At 33.3% G+C, this 15,419-nt stretch overlaps 2 protein-coding genes across 7 annotated transcripts; both read right to left on the reverse strand.

Moving 5' to 3' along the window:
- Positions 1 to 3,444: 3,444 nt before the first annotated feature.
- On the reverse strand, positions 3,445 to 10,152 carry RIC-3 (RIC3 acetylcholine receptor chaperone). 6 transcript variants are annotated; one of them, XM_025299487.1, is made up of 8 exons: positions 9,845 to 10,152; positions 9,150 to 9,503; positions 8,281 to 8,543; positions 8,039 to 8,216; positions 7,143 to 7,195; positions 6,304 to 6,470; positions 6,014 to 6,200; positions 3,445 to 5,181 (listed from the first exon to the last, which is right to left on the reverse strand). In XM_025299487.1, the coding sequence occupies exons 1-8, from the start codon at positions 9,987 to 9,989 to the stop codon at positions 4,213 to 4,215; spliced, it is 2,316 nt and encodes a 771-aa protein (XP_025155272.1). In that variant the 5' UTR covers positions 9,990 to 10,152; the 3' UTR covers positions 3,445 to 4,212. The 6 variants fall into 6 exon arrangements, with proteins under 6 accessions (XP_025155272.1, XP_025155270.1, XP_025155271.1 ...); XM_025299485.1 differs by lacking the exon at positions 7,143 to 7,195 and adding an exon at positions 7,564 to 7,700 and having other exon boundaries at positions 9,845 to 10,151; XM_025299486.1 differs by lacking the exon at positions 7,143 to 7,195 and adding an exon at positions 7,564 to 7,703 and having other exon boundaries at positions 9,213 to 9,503; positions 9,845 to 10,150.
- Positions 10,153 to 10,824: 672 nt separating this feature from the next.
- LOC105184096 (28S ribosomal protein S36, mitochondrial) lies at positions 10,825 to 11,741 on the reverse strand. Its single transcript, XM_011142648.3, has 4 exons — positions 11,600 to 11,741; positions 11,410 to 11,464; positions 11,138 to 11,313; positions 10,825 to 10,963 (listed from the first exon to the last, which is right to left on the reverse strand). The coding sequence occupies exons 1-4, from the start codon at positions 11,621 to 11,623 to the stop codon at positions 10,946 to 10,948; spliced, it is 273 nt and encodes a 90-aa protein (XP_011140950.1). The 5' UTR covers positions 11,624 to 11,741; the 3' UTR covers positions 10,825 to 10,945.
- Positions 11,742 to 15,419: the final 3,678 nt, after the last annotated feature.

Here is a 15,419-nt window from a genome sequence, read left to right on the forward strand (position 1 = left end):
TTATTCTGTCATTTCTTTATAAGAAAAGAAAAATTGATACGCGTTCGTTTAACCGAGTTAATTTGTTGAGTAAATTAGAGTGGTAAGTGCCTGAAAAATGAGAACAAATTGTCATTGCACTTGAACAATTTTCTGACACTGATTTATGGTATTGATCGATATTCGGTTTTCGGTACTGATTTTTTCTCATTTCTTTAAAAGACAAAAAAAATTGATACGAATCGTTCGTTTATCCAAGTTAATTTGTTAAATAAGATTAGAGGGGTAAGTACCTGAAAAATGAGAGCAAATTGTCATTGCACTTGGACAATTTTTTGACACTGATTTATGGTATAAATCGATATTCGATTTTCGGATTACTGATTTACTCTTTCATTTTTCTATAAGAAAAAAAAATTCATACGAATCGTTCATTTATCCGCGTTAATTTGATGAATAAATTAAATATTGATCGGTCTTCAATTTTCGGTACTGATTTATTCTCTCATTTCTTTATAAGACAAGAAAAATTGATACGAATCATTCGTTTATTCGAGTTAATTTGTTGAATAAGATTAGAGGGGTAAGATTAGGGGGGACCTGATAAATGAGAACAAATTGTCATTGCACTTAGACAATTTCTTGACACTGATTTATGATATTAATCGATATTCGATTTTCGGTACTGATTTACTTTTCCTTTTCTCTATAAGAAAAAAAAATTCATACGAATCGTTCATTTATCCGCGTTAATTTGATGAATAAATTAAATATTGATCGGTCTTCAATTTTCGGTACTGATTTATTCTCTCATTTCTTTATAAGAGAAGAAAAATTGGTATTTTGCAATAATTATTAAGTTATTAAAAATGACCACATCTAAGAGAGTCGTTTGATAAGTAAGGTAAATTTCCACGAGATGGCGCCACTATGAACTATGTAGTATATGGCCAGGAAGTAACTCTTTCAACTGCCTCATACCAAGTTTCAGCCAAAAGCGATGCTTAGGCCGATATTCATAGTCGGATCTTATATTTAAAACCGTCTTAAGTTCATCTTCAGATGCTGTACAAATTATTTTATTGGCTACGGGCTATTTGAGAGTGAACTTAAGACGATCTTAAATATAAGATCTGACTATAAATACTGACCGTAGTTTACGTGTGGCTGATGTTCGAATTGAGTGACTACGTTTACACGGCTTCTAACTTCGACTTAGTAACTACCGTAGTTAGTACAGTCTCGAATCCGATTAGAGTATATTTTTAGATCTAAAAGAATATACCAATCGAATCAAAGAATTCACTGACTACGGTTGTTACTAATACGGTTGTTCTTGCCGTTTAAACGTAATTATTATGGCAGTAGTTCTAAAAATAGAAAAAGACGAATTTCGTGCAGTGATTAAACATTTCTATTTAAAGAAATGGACGGTTGCACAGATCAAAGCCGAGTTGAACGAAGTTCATGGGGATTCTGCACCAGCGTTGGAGACCGTTTATTTTTGGATTAATCAATTCGAACGTGACCAGACATCAACTAAAGATGAAAGGCGCCCCGGACGTCCAGTTGAAGTCACTACGCCAAAAATGATTGAACAAATCTATCGTATCGTCGTAAAAAATCGCCGAATAAGAGTGCGTGACATAGCTGAGATTGTAGGTATCTCAGTAGATAGGGTGCATAATATCCTGCACGTAAAATTAAAAATGAGAAAGCTATGTACACGATGGGTGCCGCGATTGCTGACCACCAACCAAAAACGCACGCGAAAAGTCATTTGTCAACAGTGTTTGTCAATGCTTAAGCACAATCAACAAGACTTTCGGCATCGATTCGTGACCGTTGATGTGATTTCGATCCACTACACACCCGAGTCAAAACAGCCTTGTGAATGTGCGCCAAAGAAGGCGAAGACTGTTTTATTGGCCGGGAAGGTAACTGCCACTGTTTTTTGGGATTCCCAAGGAATCATCTTCATTGACTACTTAGAGACAAGTCAAACAGTCATAAGAAGCGGATATTATTCTACACTTCTGGATTGTTTGTATGAAAAGCTGCGAACGAAACGGCCGAGATTGGCGCGCGAAAAAGTCATCTTTGATCATTACAATATTCCGGGTTACAACTCCACAGTTGTAATGGCAAAAGTGCACGAATTAGGGTTCAAATTGCTGCCCCATTCACCCATTTCTCCAGATTTGGCCCCTAATGACTTCTTATTCCCAAACTTCAAGATCTGGCTCGCGGGAGAGACATTTTCATCCAATAAAGAGGTCATCGCTGCTGTGGATGCGTATTTTGAAAATCTCGAAACTTCTTGGTTTTCCGAAGGGATTAAAAAATTGGGACACCGCTGGACCAAGTGTGTAGAACTCCAAGGAGACTACGTCGAAATGTGAATTTTTCGTATGAAGAGTCTATTTTGGAAAATAGGTGGTTTTATTGCTTTTTTACTTTACTTATTGAATGACTCTTGTAGAAGCTCTTTTAATTGATAATTTAAACATTTGCGTACTTATTTGCAAAATGGCACAGGACTTTTTTGTTCAGAATGACCTAATCAATCATATGACAGCTTTTGTGTCTAGTGATAGATATGAGTACATTGAACTCTGAACCCTGTCGCCAACAAGATAAGAATAGCCGATAAACCCCGACGACTGGATATAAAAGCTAGAAGCTTGATAGTACAAGCATCCAATTGCTCACCAGACTCTGAAGATGACACACAACCATGGAGGATGACCCAGAAGACCACAAGAGAGACCTTTGAAAACCAAATTGATTGGCCACTTTTCAGCCTCCACTTTCCTATACTACAAAACAGCCAATTAAATTGCCCCAATGATGAAATATCTTATATACGATATTTTTTTATAAATTTTCAAGAATAAAGGCTCAGACCATCTCCATTGTGATAATGCGGCCTCCGCATCCCCAATTTACAGGATAGCTTTGTCTGCTTAGCAATGGTAAAGCGATTCTCGCTTAGAATAGAACTTCTCCACCGTATAGCCAAAGATTGCTGATCATTAGATACCGAGCTCCTCGGACACGTGTATATATATTGTAAATATACTGTAAATAGACCATTGCTAATATAATAGAAAATAACTGAATAAAAAAAATAAAACACAGACCGACATTTGTCGTTACTCCTTTTCGCTCTCATATACTCTTTCCGGCCTTGCAAACGTATCGAACCCTGGGCCGGTGAGCGTCGTCAGACCATCGTTACCGCACCGCGCAATGTTATATTAACTTTAATTTCCATTAACTTTGATACGGTCAATCTTTTTCTAATTGCACATAGATGTAGATTATTTTTACATTAATATACTATTAAAATTTTCAAATTTTTTAAGAAAATGGGTTTACAGGCCAATTACCTTCAACTATACTTTTGCTCTATGTCAGAGTTATATAATGGATCGTTATTATTAATAAAAAAAAATTTTAAAGTACTATTAAATGAATATATTTTATGTTCACATGTTTAAGTACAAACCAAAATCAAATGTCGAAATGATAAAGCATCCTATTTTCCACATTAAATATATATGTCGAGAAGCGTTCATTGATAAAATCAACATAAGAACTAGAAATACAGAGTCAAATGCTAAGTCTGATATAAAATTAAATGTTCGAATAAAAATGATAATTAGTATACGAAGCAAAAGATTTATGAACTAACTTTACTCGAAATAGGAAAAAATGACTAGATCTGGTCTTTGGCTTTAACATGTAAATTGTATCAGTGCTTGCCAATCACCGAATTTTATATTTATCTATATCATTACGCTACGTAATGATCAGAGAAAGACTTGTCTCTTATTAATAATTGTTTTATCTATCAAATCCTAAAAAACATTTCATAAATGGCTTTCTGGCTAGACAGAGTAACATCTATATATAGATCCAAGAATCTAAGCTGTTCTGATATTGTAATATGGCACAAATGTATGAAGCACTGCCTCTTTCTTTTGGCCCCTGTATAATTAATAAATTTGTGATTCTATCACATATCGAATATAACGAGTAATAAAACGAAAATGTGATGCACATAGCATTTTAAATATTTGGCAGTGCTTAAACAAGTTTATACATTTTCATGTTGCGGGTATGCCAGCTTTTCCATAATCATTGTGATTTTGTTTTCTTTACATTATAATGTAGAGATTTTTTAAAGATTGGTAAACACTGATTCATTGCCAGAAAAACAGAATTGCTCTAATCTCTTTTCTTGCGAGTAACGCGTTCGCTGGAAAGTATTCCAGATTCTTTTGCATCGCTTTCCTCATGCTCTTCATCTTCTTCATCAGCATCCATATCGTCGTCTTCCATTTTATCGTCTTCGGTGCCCTCACCTTCTGATTGTTCTAAATCCTGATCAGAATCTTCCATATATTTCTTTTTATTTTCACAAGTTTTATCATTTTTCATATGACTGAGTTGCTGATGTTCCATGGCTTTTCCTCCTTGGTGCTTTTCTTCCTCCTCCATCTCGTCGTCGTCCTCCTCTTCCTGCTGTCTTTCTTCTTCCTCATCCTCCTCTTCCTCCCCTATCTCATCCTCCTCTTCTTCTTCTTTTTCTTCTTGTTTCTTTATATCTATTTGTTCATGTTTCACCTCTGCTGTAATTTTATGTTTTTGTTCTTCTTCCTCTGTTTCTATTTCTTCTTCTTGTAGTTCCTTTTCTTCATATTCTTCCTCCTCCTCCTCCTCCTCTTCCTCCTCCTCCTCTTCTTCCTCTTCTTCTTCCTCTTCCTCCTCCTCCTCCTCCTCTTCTTCCTCCACCTCCTCCTCCTCCTCTTCTTCCTCCACCTCCTCCTCCTCCTCCTCCTCCTCTTCTTCTTCCTCTTCGTATTCCTCTTCCATTTCTATCTTTTTATTACCATCTTTCATATCATTTTCCTTTTTCACTTTTATTTCTTCCTTTTGTTTCACTTCAAATTGTTTATAATCCCTCATAAAGTTCACGTTATTTTGTATATCCTCCACTTTTTCAACAATTTCTTCAACCTCTTTCTCAGTTTCTTCATCTTCCATCTCTACTTTAATCTTCTTTGCCTGTTTCTGAATTATCTTTTCTTCATCAGCCATATCTTTAACTTTTCCTTGGATGTCCAAAATTGTTTCTCTTTTCTTACCATCCATGCCTTCTACCTCCTTTGTATCTCGAGTTTCATCCTCTGATTCCTACATGTTAAATACAATTCTTTATACAAATGTAATGTAAATAATAAATAAATGATAAAAATCCAATATATGAGGTATAAAAAGATTATATAATAAGATGTTCATTAAATGACATTTTAACATCAATATATGCCACAAACATGGCATTGTAACAATGTGTGTAATTAAATATATGATCAAAATGTATATCATTGTATAGTTGTAGTAGTTAATGTGTTAATAGTGTAGTTTGAATTAATATGGTAGTGTTGTTTCTTGCAAAGAGCAATTTGCATAACATATCGTTAGCATCATGTGTACAAAAAATTCATAAATCTATCGTCGAAATAATAATAAAAATAAAATCAAAATATAAATTTACAGTTTGGTCAGATATAATAAAATCTGTACATATACGCGCGAGGACATATAAAACAACATAGTAAATAATTATAAGGTACTAACAGGTCGTCTCTTTTTTAAACGAAACACAACATTGTCGCTGAGACTTAAAACAAACCACAGTATATTCTATGTTAAAATTAAGATATTAGTAAAACATAGGATGTACGAAGGCACATAATAAAAAATTAAGTCATTAATATCTAGAACAAATCACAGAGAATAATAGGAATAGAAATAATAAATAAAATCAGCACATTACTCATACCCATACATGTAATAGCCAAGAAACCATTCTTTGCACTGCATTTAGTTCCTGTGATTTGTGATCTCTATATTAAGTAACCTATAGAGAAGTTAGGCAAACAATTAAATGAATGAAAGAATCACCAAATAAAACAAGGCTCCGCAGATTCATTTGATTCTGTTGGTAATTCTAATATTTCCTTACAGCTGCGATCTGGTCGAGGCTGATGAGGGAGAGAGTCATTTTGCCAGAAAGAACAACGGGAGCATCGTCATCGTCTTCTGATTTTTCTGCTTGCGTTTCTGAGTCGGTCACAAGTAATTCGCATTGTGGCGGAAGTGCACCCTCTAGATATATGGGTTTTGGTGGCGTTTTTTCTCTCTCGACATTACTAATATAGAAAACACAATATATCCACATTACAATAAGACCATAAAAGATGCGAATAATAAAATAAATACAGTAATAAAAAGAAGGAATGTTCAATATAGTACCTGCTGGGTGGTGTAGGAATTATGGGAGTGGTAGGTCTGCTACATTTCTGTCCACTTTCGCAACTTGCTGTCATTTCCATACCCATGACTTTAACAGTCGGTGATTGTTCTACTGCATCTAATTCTTCACTTTCTCTACTATGTAACTCCTGGTCTGCAGTGTCCTCCTGCAAATTAAATGTTATTTAACATTGTCCCATTATTATTATTTTCATTCAATTGTATTTACATATCTCCTATGCCGGGAATATGTAATAACACATTATGTAATAACTTTAAAACTATTTCGCTGATCTGACAGGAATCATTTTGTAATTGTTTTTTAAACATTATTTTTAATATAACAGAAACTATATAATATTTAAAGAGAATATATTATATTAAAGATATTCTGTAACTACTAAAAAAGAAAAAAAATTATTTAAATCATTTGAAACCATAGGATCGTAGGGAGGGACCTACGTATTATTAATTATCTTATAATATGTCACATCAATAAGATATAAAATAAGCAAGCATCATGCAAAACATACAATTAACACTTATAATTAAGAAGTTATAGAAAGAATAACTACCACTTTGTTAATTTATACTCGAGTAATATTTAGCATCGGCAAATCGTATCTTTATTTATAGAAAAAAAAATAATAGCATTTTTGCATTTAGGGGACCTAAATTGTTATTACAGAATCGTACCAATGAAACTGTCAAGCCCAATAAACATTTTTGTGTGATAAATTTATTACTCGTAAAACTAGTGCACCAAAGAAACACAACAAGTGTCTCACAAACTCTTGGTTACTCTTGTTAGGAATATTCTCGGAGGCAAGGGCATGTACCTTAGAACCGCGATCGACCCCTGCCAGACCATTGGACTTTGGACCCCCATCTACTACTCAAAACGTAAAATATATAAAGTGAATTCTGGTACTGAATAACATATTCCGACTTATGTATTCGTACTCAATGTCGCATTCGATTAACGAGTGAATACGAATTTCATATACATCGCAATAAAAGTATAAACTAATAAAAGTATACAATAAACCAATAATTTGTAATTACGCAACGGTTATCCGCAAGCATCGGTATTCGAGAAAAGCGAAATATTGAAGATAAAATTTTATAATAAATGTACAACATGTTTAATGTACATTGGATGGGTAAAGCTTGTAACGCAATCAGAACACAGCAACGTGCACATTTCTAACGACTAATAAACTGAAACTGCGAATTGCTTCAAAAACTAATCTGGTAAACCTTGATTTCTGGCTGTGAGGCCGAGTTATGCATTACTGAACGTGATATGTTGCCCATCTGGACAACAATTCTTTCCATGGCTGCTTCCGTCTCGACCAATCGTTGTCTCAGTTGATCTATCTCTATGTCTCCTGCTGCTTCTTGTGTTCCAGCATGTAGAACATCACCAAACGTGTTCAGAGTATAAGTACGAGTACTTACAATATGCTCATTTTCTTTTTTTTTTTTAATCAGAATCTTGCAAGTATACTCGCGTGTATAAATACGTGTGTGTTCTAATTGTGCAAACCTTGCATCATGCAACACCATTTAAAGATCCGTTTAAATACTTAAGACATATATATTTGTATATAAGTATTTTAATACTAAATATATTTCTCTAAAGGAAATAGTTTCTCTTAGAACAGACGTTGCGTTGATGATAATGTAAATGAAACATGATTTATGATATCGAAAAGATTGCGACAGTACTTACGATCCTTTAATTCCTCTATGGTGGGTGCAGCTGACATTTCTCTCTGATAATGCAGTGTACCTCCAGTCATTGCAGTCGCCAAAATTTCCGGATTAAACACCATTTTGCGAAATTCCTTTTCAGCTTCTGCTCCTGGATATTCCGAAATGATTTCGTTGTCAGAATTCTTTTTGAACACCTGCCAATATAAGTTGTAAATTAGTCATGTTCACTTCGAATTATTATCTGAGTTTATATGTCACCTTTGCGATGGTGTACAAGAAGAACACAACTATTGCTATTGTATAAAGCGGCATTAACATTCCCGTTGTACTGTTTCCCTTTGGAGTTGGGACAACATGAGCAGCGCCGCCGAGAGGAGGCCTCATCTTTGGCATGACGTGATCAGATCTGTCCACTATCCTCGGTACAATGTGGGAGGATGGTATGGCTCTTCCCCGTTCTCTCATTGCAGGATGCATTTCGCCTGCGTGAGGAGGAGTACGACGCTCTTGTCGTATCGTATCTGTGCATATATAAATATTAATAGTTTATTTATAAAATATACTTTGATTTAACAGTTTAAGAAAACTCAATCTACACCAACATATTTGAGATAAGTGAATTAATTTTTTCAATATCGACTTTGTTATGATTTATTAAAATATAAAACTATCCACCACTATAATAATCTTTACAAAGTCTTGATCTATATCTATAAAAATCTGAATAAAAAGTAACGGGTCACAAGTATGATTGTATTCAAAGCTAACTATAAGTCAGGTCTTGTCTGCCAAACATGACGCTTGATTTTTTGGTATTCAGCCAAAGCAAGATAGACAACATGAATCTGCTTTGGTTATATACATGATGTACATAATGATACATCATATTTCTTCAAGTTTACCTTATTATATAAGGCATAAACTATATAATTGTTGTGTACAAATTGCTGATTAAATTAGTATATTAATTTGAGTTAGAATGGCAAAATTATGAACTCACACGTTTTAAAAATATTATATACCACACAAACAGAATTAATTATTATTTTAATTCCATACTAGAATAGTATAATAAGATTCTGTTAATATCAAATGACGATCAATTCATATATCCTTGCAATTCTTACTGTGTGGCATCAAGATATGATATCTGATAAGATGAGGTGTCCCTAACTGTGATAGTGGTATACCAAAATTCATCTTGAGACAGAGGGAACCATTGAATGATCTAATTTCTTCTAGTACTTGTTTATAGGTTTTCCCCAAACGTTCCCTCTCAGCTAGAAAGGATGATAAATCTATGCCACATCGGGCTAGAACTTCTTCTCTGCACAAGCTGGAGGTTTGAGGAGACAATTTGCTGTGTTTTAATGCGTCTCTAATGCGTGGATCAACTGGATGATGCCTCAATATATTTTGACACATTTCTTGCATAATATCCACTGTAGTGACATCACTTTCAAATATCACTTCACAGCATGCTACATAAATATGAATGATAAGAAAAAATCATCTTGATCTAATAAAATCACCTAAATCTCTTAATTCAAATTTAACTTAAGACTTGAATAACATGATAAACACATTTTGTAAAGAATTATATATAAATTTTCACTTGTATATATATATATATACATGTGTGTGTGTGTGTGTGTGTGTGTATGCACATATACATACATACATACACACACACACACACATACGCATATACACTCTAATAATATTCAAATATCTAAAATCATATCATAATAAATTACATCCAGACGAATTTTTAATATCATTAATATATAACCTAGCACGTGGGTTATTATTGAAATCTTACCGGAGTTGTCCGTATGATGATGTGAAGTGACAGATGCTGTAAGCATAGGGTAGAAAATTTTCGGCCATAATATCGCAAAGCAGCCAGCCACAATCGCGAGTATAAAAATTGTCTTCTTCGGCCCAAAGTCTGTTATTTCAGCCATTTTCGTTCGTAAGTGTTTCGAGCTTCGAAAGTTTCGGATAAAACTATGAACTATAATCGCGAGACCTCTCCTCCGCACTTACATTCAGGAACCTCACGACAAAGAGATGAGATGAAAGCAGCCTTCGCAGCGCACTGTCGTCTGCTATTTTTGTCATATCACAGTGCCGTACTATTGAAGGAAGTTACCTTAAATTTTATTTTATTTAAAATTATGGAAATAAAATAAAATACTAGATTTTAAATAAAAGTACATAAAATTATACCATAACAATATACTATATAAATATATAAAAAGCTCAAAAATAAATATTTTGAGTTTCAAATATGTCTAAATATATATCTATATTTACAGAAAGAATTATTATCAATGATATTTAAAATTTATTAAGAGAAAGAGAAATTAAAAATAAATTTTGCATAAAAATTGTGTTTATTACATTGTATGATTTTGAATATTGTGCCAAATTAATATAGAGAATTTTATTTCATTCAATACACACTTCTATTGCCATTACTGTTCTGTCATAAATCAAAGACTATCGAGAATAGCGATTTATTTTAGACTTAGAGCAACTATTTCAAATTATTGCAATAATATAATCGCAACAAAACACATAAGTTTTTCTTTGTTTTCTTTAGCTATAAAAGAAATACAAGTTTGACAATTTGTATTATAAACTATTTGATCAGACTCGTTATCGCGCGCGCGCGTATAGACCTAGGATTAACTCACATTGCAGGAATGAGCTAAGAGTTGTGCCAGAAATAGCAGGCCCTGGCAATGTCAGGGTAGACCTTGCCCGATAGACATCTAGTATAAATATGAAATAATATTTGCAGCACAGAGTCTCTCTGTTAGAATAATTTATTTAAACAGTATATTGCATCAAATAAATAACAATGTTAAGCACTTAGGATTTAGAATATTTTAAATATATTTAATGTACTACAAACTCATTCTGGTCCACCACGCTGTAACATATAAACAAATAAGTACACGGCATTAAATATATATAGCATATATATGTTTAAACTTTTTTGAATACATATACATATATGTATTTATTATTAAGAAACAGATTAATAAATATTGTCGAAAGTAAAACCTATACTAAAATTCTTGTTATAGAACTAATTATAGCTTACATTAATATATTCGATTTCTTTGTCGCCTAACGGCCGTCTCTGATATCTTGGTGGCAGGTAAATATCTTCTATCGTTGGCAGGACGGTTACTCCGGGACCCGTTGCGGCACCGCCTGTACCTCGCTGCATTGGACTCGAGCCTGATAGCGTAGATGGAGTGGATGTCGCACCCGCAACTATTAACCAATAATACTGATTTTAGTACAAAAATACAAATTTTTTTTAACAGAAACGCACGATGTTCGCACTTCAGTCGTATCAATATACGTTACCTAAATCACGGCTGCCCTTGCGAAACTTAATCATCGGTATATGCGGCTTAACTACCTGCAAAAATTACATCATTGTCTGTCAGGAATGAGACATGTTAAACAAATGCGGTCGTAGCAACGTTTGATGCGATATCATTGTAATATGCGATAATTTATGTCTGTTTCCTCAAGACATGTTCGCGATACTAACCTTCCAAACCTGGCTTGCCATCATAAGATTTTCCCTTACCAGCAACCACGAGATAACCTCCAACTGATTTCATTCGTAACGAGAGCTTACTGTTCTCCTTCACTCATCTTAACATCGGCTAGATGGCGTTTGGTAAACTAGAGACCTTCTAATAGAAGCCTGGACATAAGAGTGCCAATTCTGATTGGTCCGGCAATTTTTGCCAACTCCCGCTCATATGTGAATCACACTAATCTTACCATAGACATAAATGTTATATGTCAGCAATAATTCTATTTGCGTCTGTTCTGCTTGCACTTTAGATATTTTTATACTTCATGCTCGTTGCATACTGGCCTTTCTTTAAAAAGAAGAATTCTCATTAGATATTGTTCATCGTGTCTGGCGGTGTGAAACGGGCATTGATATAAATATAAAAGTGTTAAAAATGCAAGTAATACGACAAACTTAATACAAATAAAAAATGGAAGTTGCAAAAGAATCAAATATAATGCCTGTTCTTTGTGTGTGTGTGTGTGTGTGTGTGTGTATACAGGGTGTCCTATGAAAAGTTACTGAAACTAATCAGCTGTCATTTTTAAATGTATTCAGTTATTAGGGAGTTTTTGCAATACCGTCTCTTGGATACAGTAATGTAAATCGTAAACGTTATTCGCTTAGAAATAACGTAGCTATGCGATCAATGACATTTACGATCAACCGTTTACCGTATCTGAGAGACAATATTATAAAAACTCTCTATTGTAAAAACAAAAACTGTGTCGAAAAGAGCAAAGTTTTTCAATGAATATAAAAAAATTTTTTTTAATTAATAAATAATTAGTGCATCAGTTTATTTTGTTAATAAAAAACGATGAAAAATATGCTAATGATCAAATAACTTAGTGATAAACATTTTCGCATCATCTGAATTTGTACAAAATTCAACTCTTTTATGAAAATTCGTAAAAACTTCTTATTTTAATATATATTTCTTTTGTTGTTAAATTATTCATTTTGACGCGCACAGACTTGCTTCTACTACAACCAATAATAAAATTGCAGACCCTCAGGCAGACGACCATTATCTTTAAGACCTGTTCTAAAGTCATGGAGGGGAGAACCAATCGTTTAGTTTCAGCAACTTCCCGTGGGACACCCTATATATATGTAGAAATATCTAATAATATATATTATAAATATAAAAAATAAATATAAAAAATAAATAATAAATATAAAAAATTCCTCATGATTAATGTTTGTTTAGTTGAATATAAACGATAAAAGAAAATGTATATAATTTTTATAAAAAAGTATTACTAGGTATAATAATAAAGTGGCGGTTGGTAAATTATTGTTGCTCAATAATTGTATTATTCATACCAGTACTGAAAAATAATTTATCACTGACTAATGTATTACAGCCAGTAATATTTTTTTAAGAGAAAGTAAAATAAAGGGGAGGAAAAGTTTATTAAAGTATTATTAGTATTATAATAAAATAATAAATATTATTGAAATGCAACATACATTCCCATTGATTTGCTATATTAATTGTACACAATAGTAAATATTTTTATTATAATTATTATAAAATTTTAATCGAAACGCTCTCTCTCTCTCTCTCTCTCTCTCTCTCTCTCTCTCTCTCCCCCTCTCTCTCTCTCTCCCCCTCTCTCTCTCTCTCTCTCTCTCTCTCTCTCTCTCTCTCTCTCTCTCTCTCTCTCTCTCTCTTTCAATGGTCTTACAAACTTTGGAATATAAATCATGACGTTGTAAAATATATTCAGCATTTACTTTTACAAGTTTTGCATTTAGAAATAATGATAACTAATGGTTTGCATATCATTAAAAGAATACTATAATAACGAAATATTTGTTCCAGTAGTATAAATTGTATAATTATACAATAGTGCTGCATATTAATCCATTTTCACAATGTTTCATATGTTGTAATTCTTCACTTCTAACCTTTTATTATTTAAAACAGCGTAAACTGTCTATAACGCGCGTGAACGTATCAGAAAAGAATAGATTAAAGTGAGAAATAGTGAATATATCTTTCTCTCTCTCATACAAATATACACATTTTGACTAAATCGCTCTTATGTCTAGATTTTTATTAGAGTTTCTACAACAAACAATCAAACGAATCGTGACAAAATTTTCATCTCATATGTAATGGAAAAGGGTGGATTTATGCTAATAATATTGCATTCTTTAAATATTGCAAAATCTCGTTACCTCGTGGGCGATAAAATTGAAAAAATTTTCCGTCTACATATAATATTTACATACAATAGTCTACATATATAATGAAAAAAATAACTGCAGATCAAGAGAGAGAAAAAAAGAGAGAAATCAGGATGTCAAAGGTAATCAAAAAGTTTCGTATAGCATTGTATGTAATATGACTCCTTTCTTTGGGGAAAAAATTAAAAAATGTCGTTAATAGAGTGAAAGATAAAAAATTGCCCATCTTTAAATATGTATTTGTATATTTGTATATTGCATAAAAGATGTAATATTATTCTTTAGAGTGTAATTAGTAATACTTATTAATATTTATTAATTCAATCAAGATACATTTTTCAAATTCGACCTTGGAAATCATGGAAATATCATAAAATATTTCAATTGCGGCATAAAACAACTATAAATTAGTAAAATTTATCAATCGATACTGTATAGACATTCACAGAGATGTATAATTATTTTATTTTTATTATAATTAATTTTACCGTAATATTTATTTGTTACTTTAACATTTATATATTGCTTTATCAACTTCTAATTCTCTAAACTCAAAATAAAAGCGCACATACTTATTTATTATCTAAATGCGTTGCAAATCTGCTTAAACAAATTTGTCTAGAAACACAAGTAATCATTATCGTAATTACATACTTGTCTCTAGAAATCCATTTTACATGAAAAAGAGATAGATTTCTTTCTAACATCGCGTAACATTGATAAAAAATGTCGGGGGAGATTTTTATTTATCGTTTCAATTTCTACATACAAATTTAAACGAAGCCAGGAATTTCTCCTGTAATATCACGCCGGACGTGTTCGTTCCTGTGGTCGCATATACATATGTATAATTGGTAAACATATCCCGGCTCCTTTATTGTGGGAACCATCGTCGTCACGTACCGTGTCGGCACACACTTAAAATGTAACGTTTCATAGGCACAGCGTGTGTTTAATGAAACAACTCGTTTCGTTCTCGAGTTATACCTTCGATGCGTTAATGTATCGGACTTACGGCGTTTACAAACTTTTGCATTTTTGCCAGAAGAATGTGGAATCAGCAATTTACCGTAGGAATATCGTAGAAGAAAAAATTGTAATTACAATATAACGACAATGACAACAATATATTACAATGACGACATATTTTTAGCAATCGGTGAACATACAACGATCGGGAAAAATGTTATATCTAATTCTATATAACTACAGCTGCATGACTATTATTTCAAGTCGACGAGATCGCGCCGAGAATGTTAACATACGCCAGCTTTTGTGGAGTTCTCCCACGGGTCGTCCTAAATCGCGACGTGACGGCGAAATCAACGATGTAACTTTCCCCAAATAACAAAGCGACTATCGAAACGGCGCGGCGGTGCGAGTTATTTCCGTCTACGCGGCCACGTAGCCGCGAAATAATGCGCGGGAATATCGATACGCACGCGCTTCTGAAAAGTCCCCTCGACAGGCCAGTCACGAGTCAACGACACTAACGGCAATTACAAATGCCCAGCTCGTAGTTTTACGCGCGAAGGGAATACAGAGAGCTGCAGGCAGAGCTGACGACGCATTCGTCTTTTTTTCATAC

The sequence above is a fragment of the Harpegnathos saltator genome, unplaced genomic scaffold (assembly GCF_003227715.2).
Source record: "Harpegnathos saltator strain DR-91 unplaced genomic scaffold, Hsal_v8.6 scaffold280, whole genome shotgun sequence".
Taxonomy (NCBI): domain Eukaryota; kingdom Metazoa; phylum Arthropoda; class Insecta; order Hymenoptera; family Formicidae; genus Harpegnathos; species Harpegnathos saltator.

Bases quoted from the DNA above. Each gene is read 5' to 3' on its own strand.
- RIC-3 (XM_025299484.1), bottom strand. From the start codon at position 9,989: ATGGCTGAAATAACAGACTTTGGGCCGAAGAAGACAATTTTTATACTC. The intron at 6,201-6,303 runs GTACTATATTGA...TTTCTATATTAG, and splicing joins ATTCCTACACCACCCAGCAG to TAATGTCGAGAGAGAAAAAA. The intron at 5,182-6,013 runs GTAAGGAAATAT...TTTAACATGTAG, and splicing joins GCCTCGACCAGATCGCAGCT to GAATCAGAGGATGAAACTCG.
- LOC105184096 (XM_011142648.3), bottom strand. From the start codon at position 11,623: ATGATGGCAAGCCAGGTTTGGAAG. The intron at 11,465-11,599 runs GTTAGTATCGCG...TAATTTTTGCAG, and splicing joins TGGCAAGCCAGGTTTGGAAG to GTAGTTAAGCCGCATATACC. The intron at 11,314-11,409 runs GTAACGTATATT...ATTGGTTAATAG, and splicing joins CAAGGGCAGCCGTGATTTAG to TTGCGGGTGCGACATCCACT.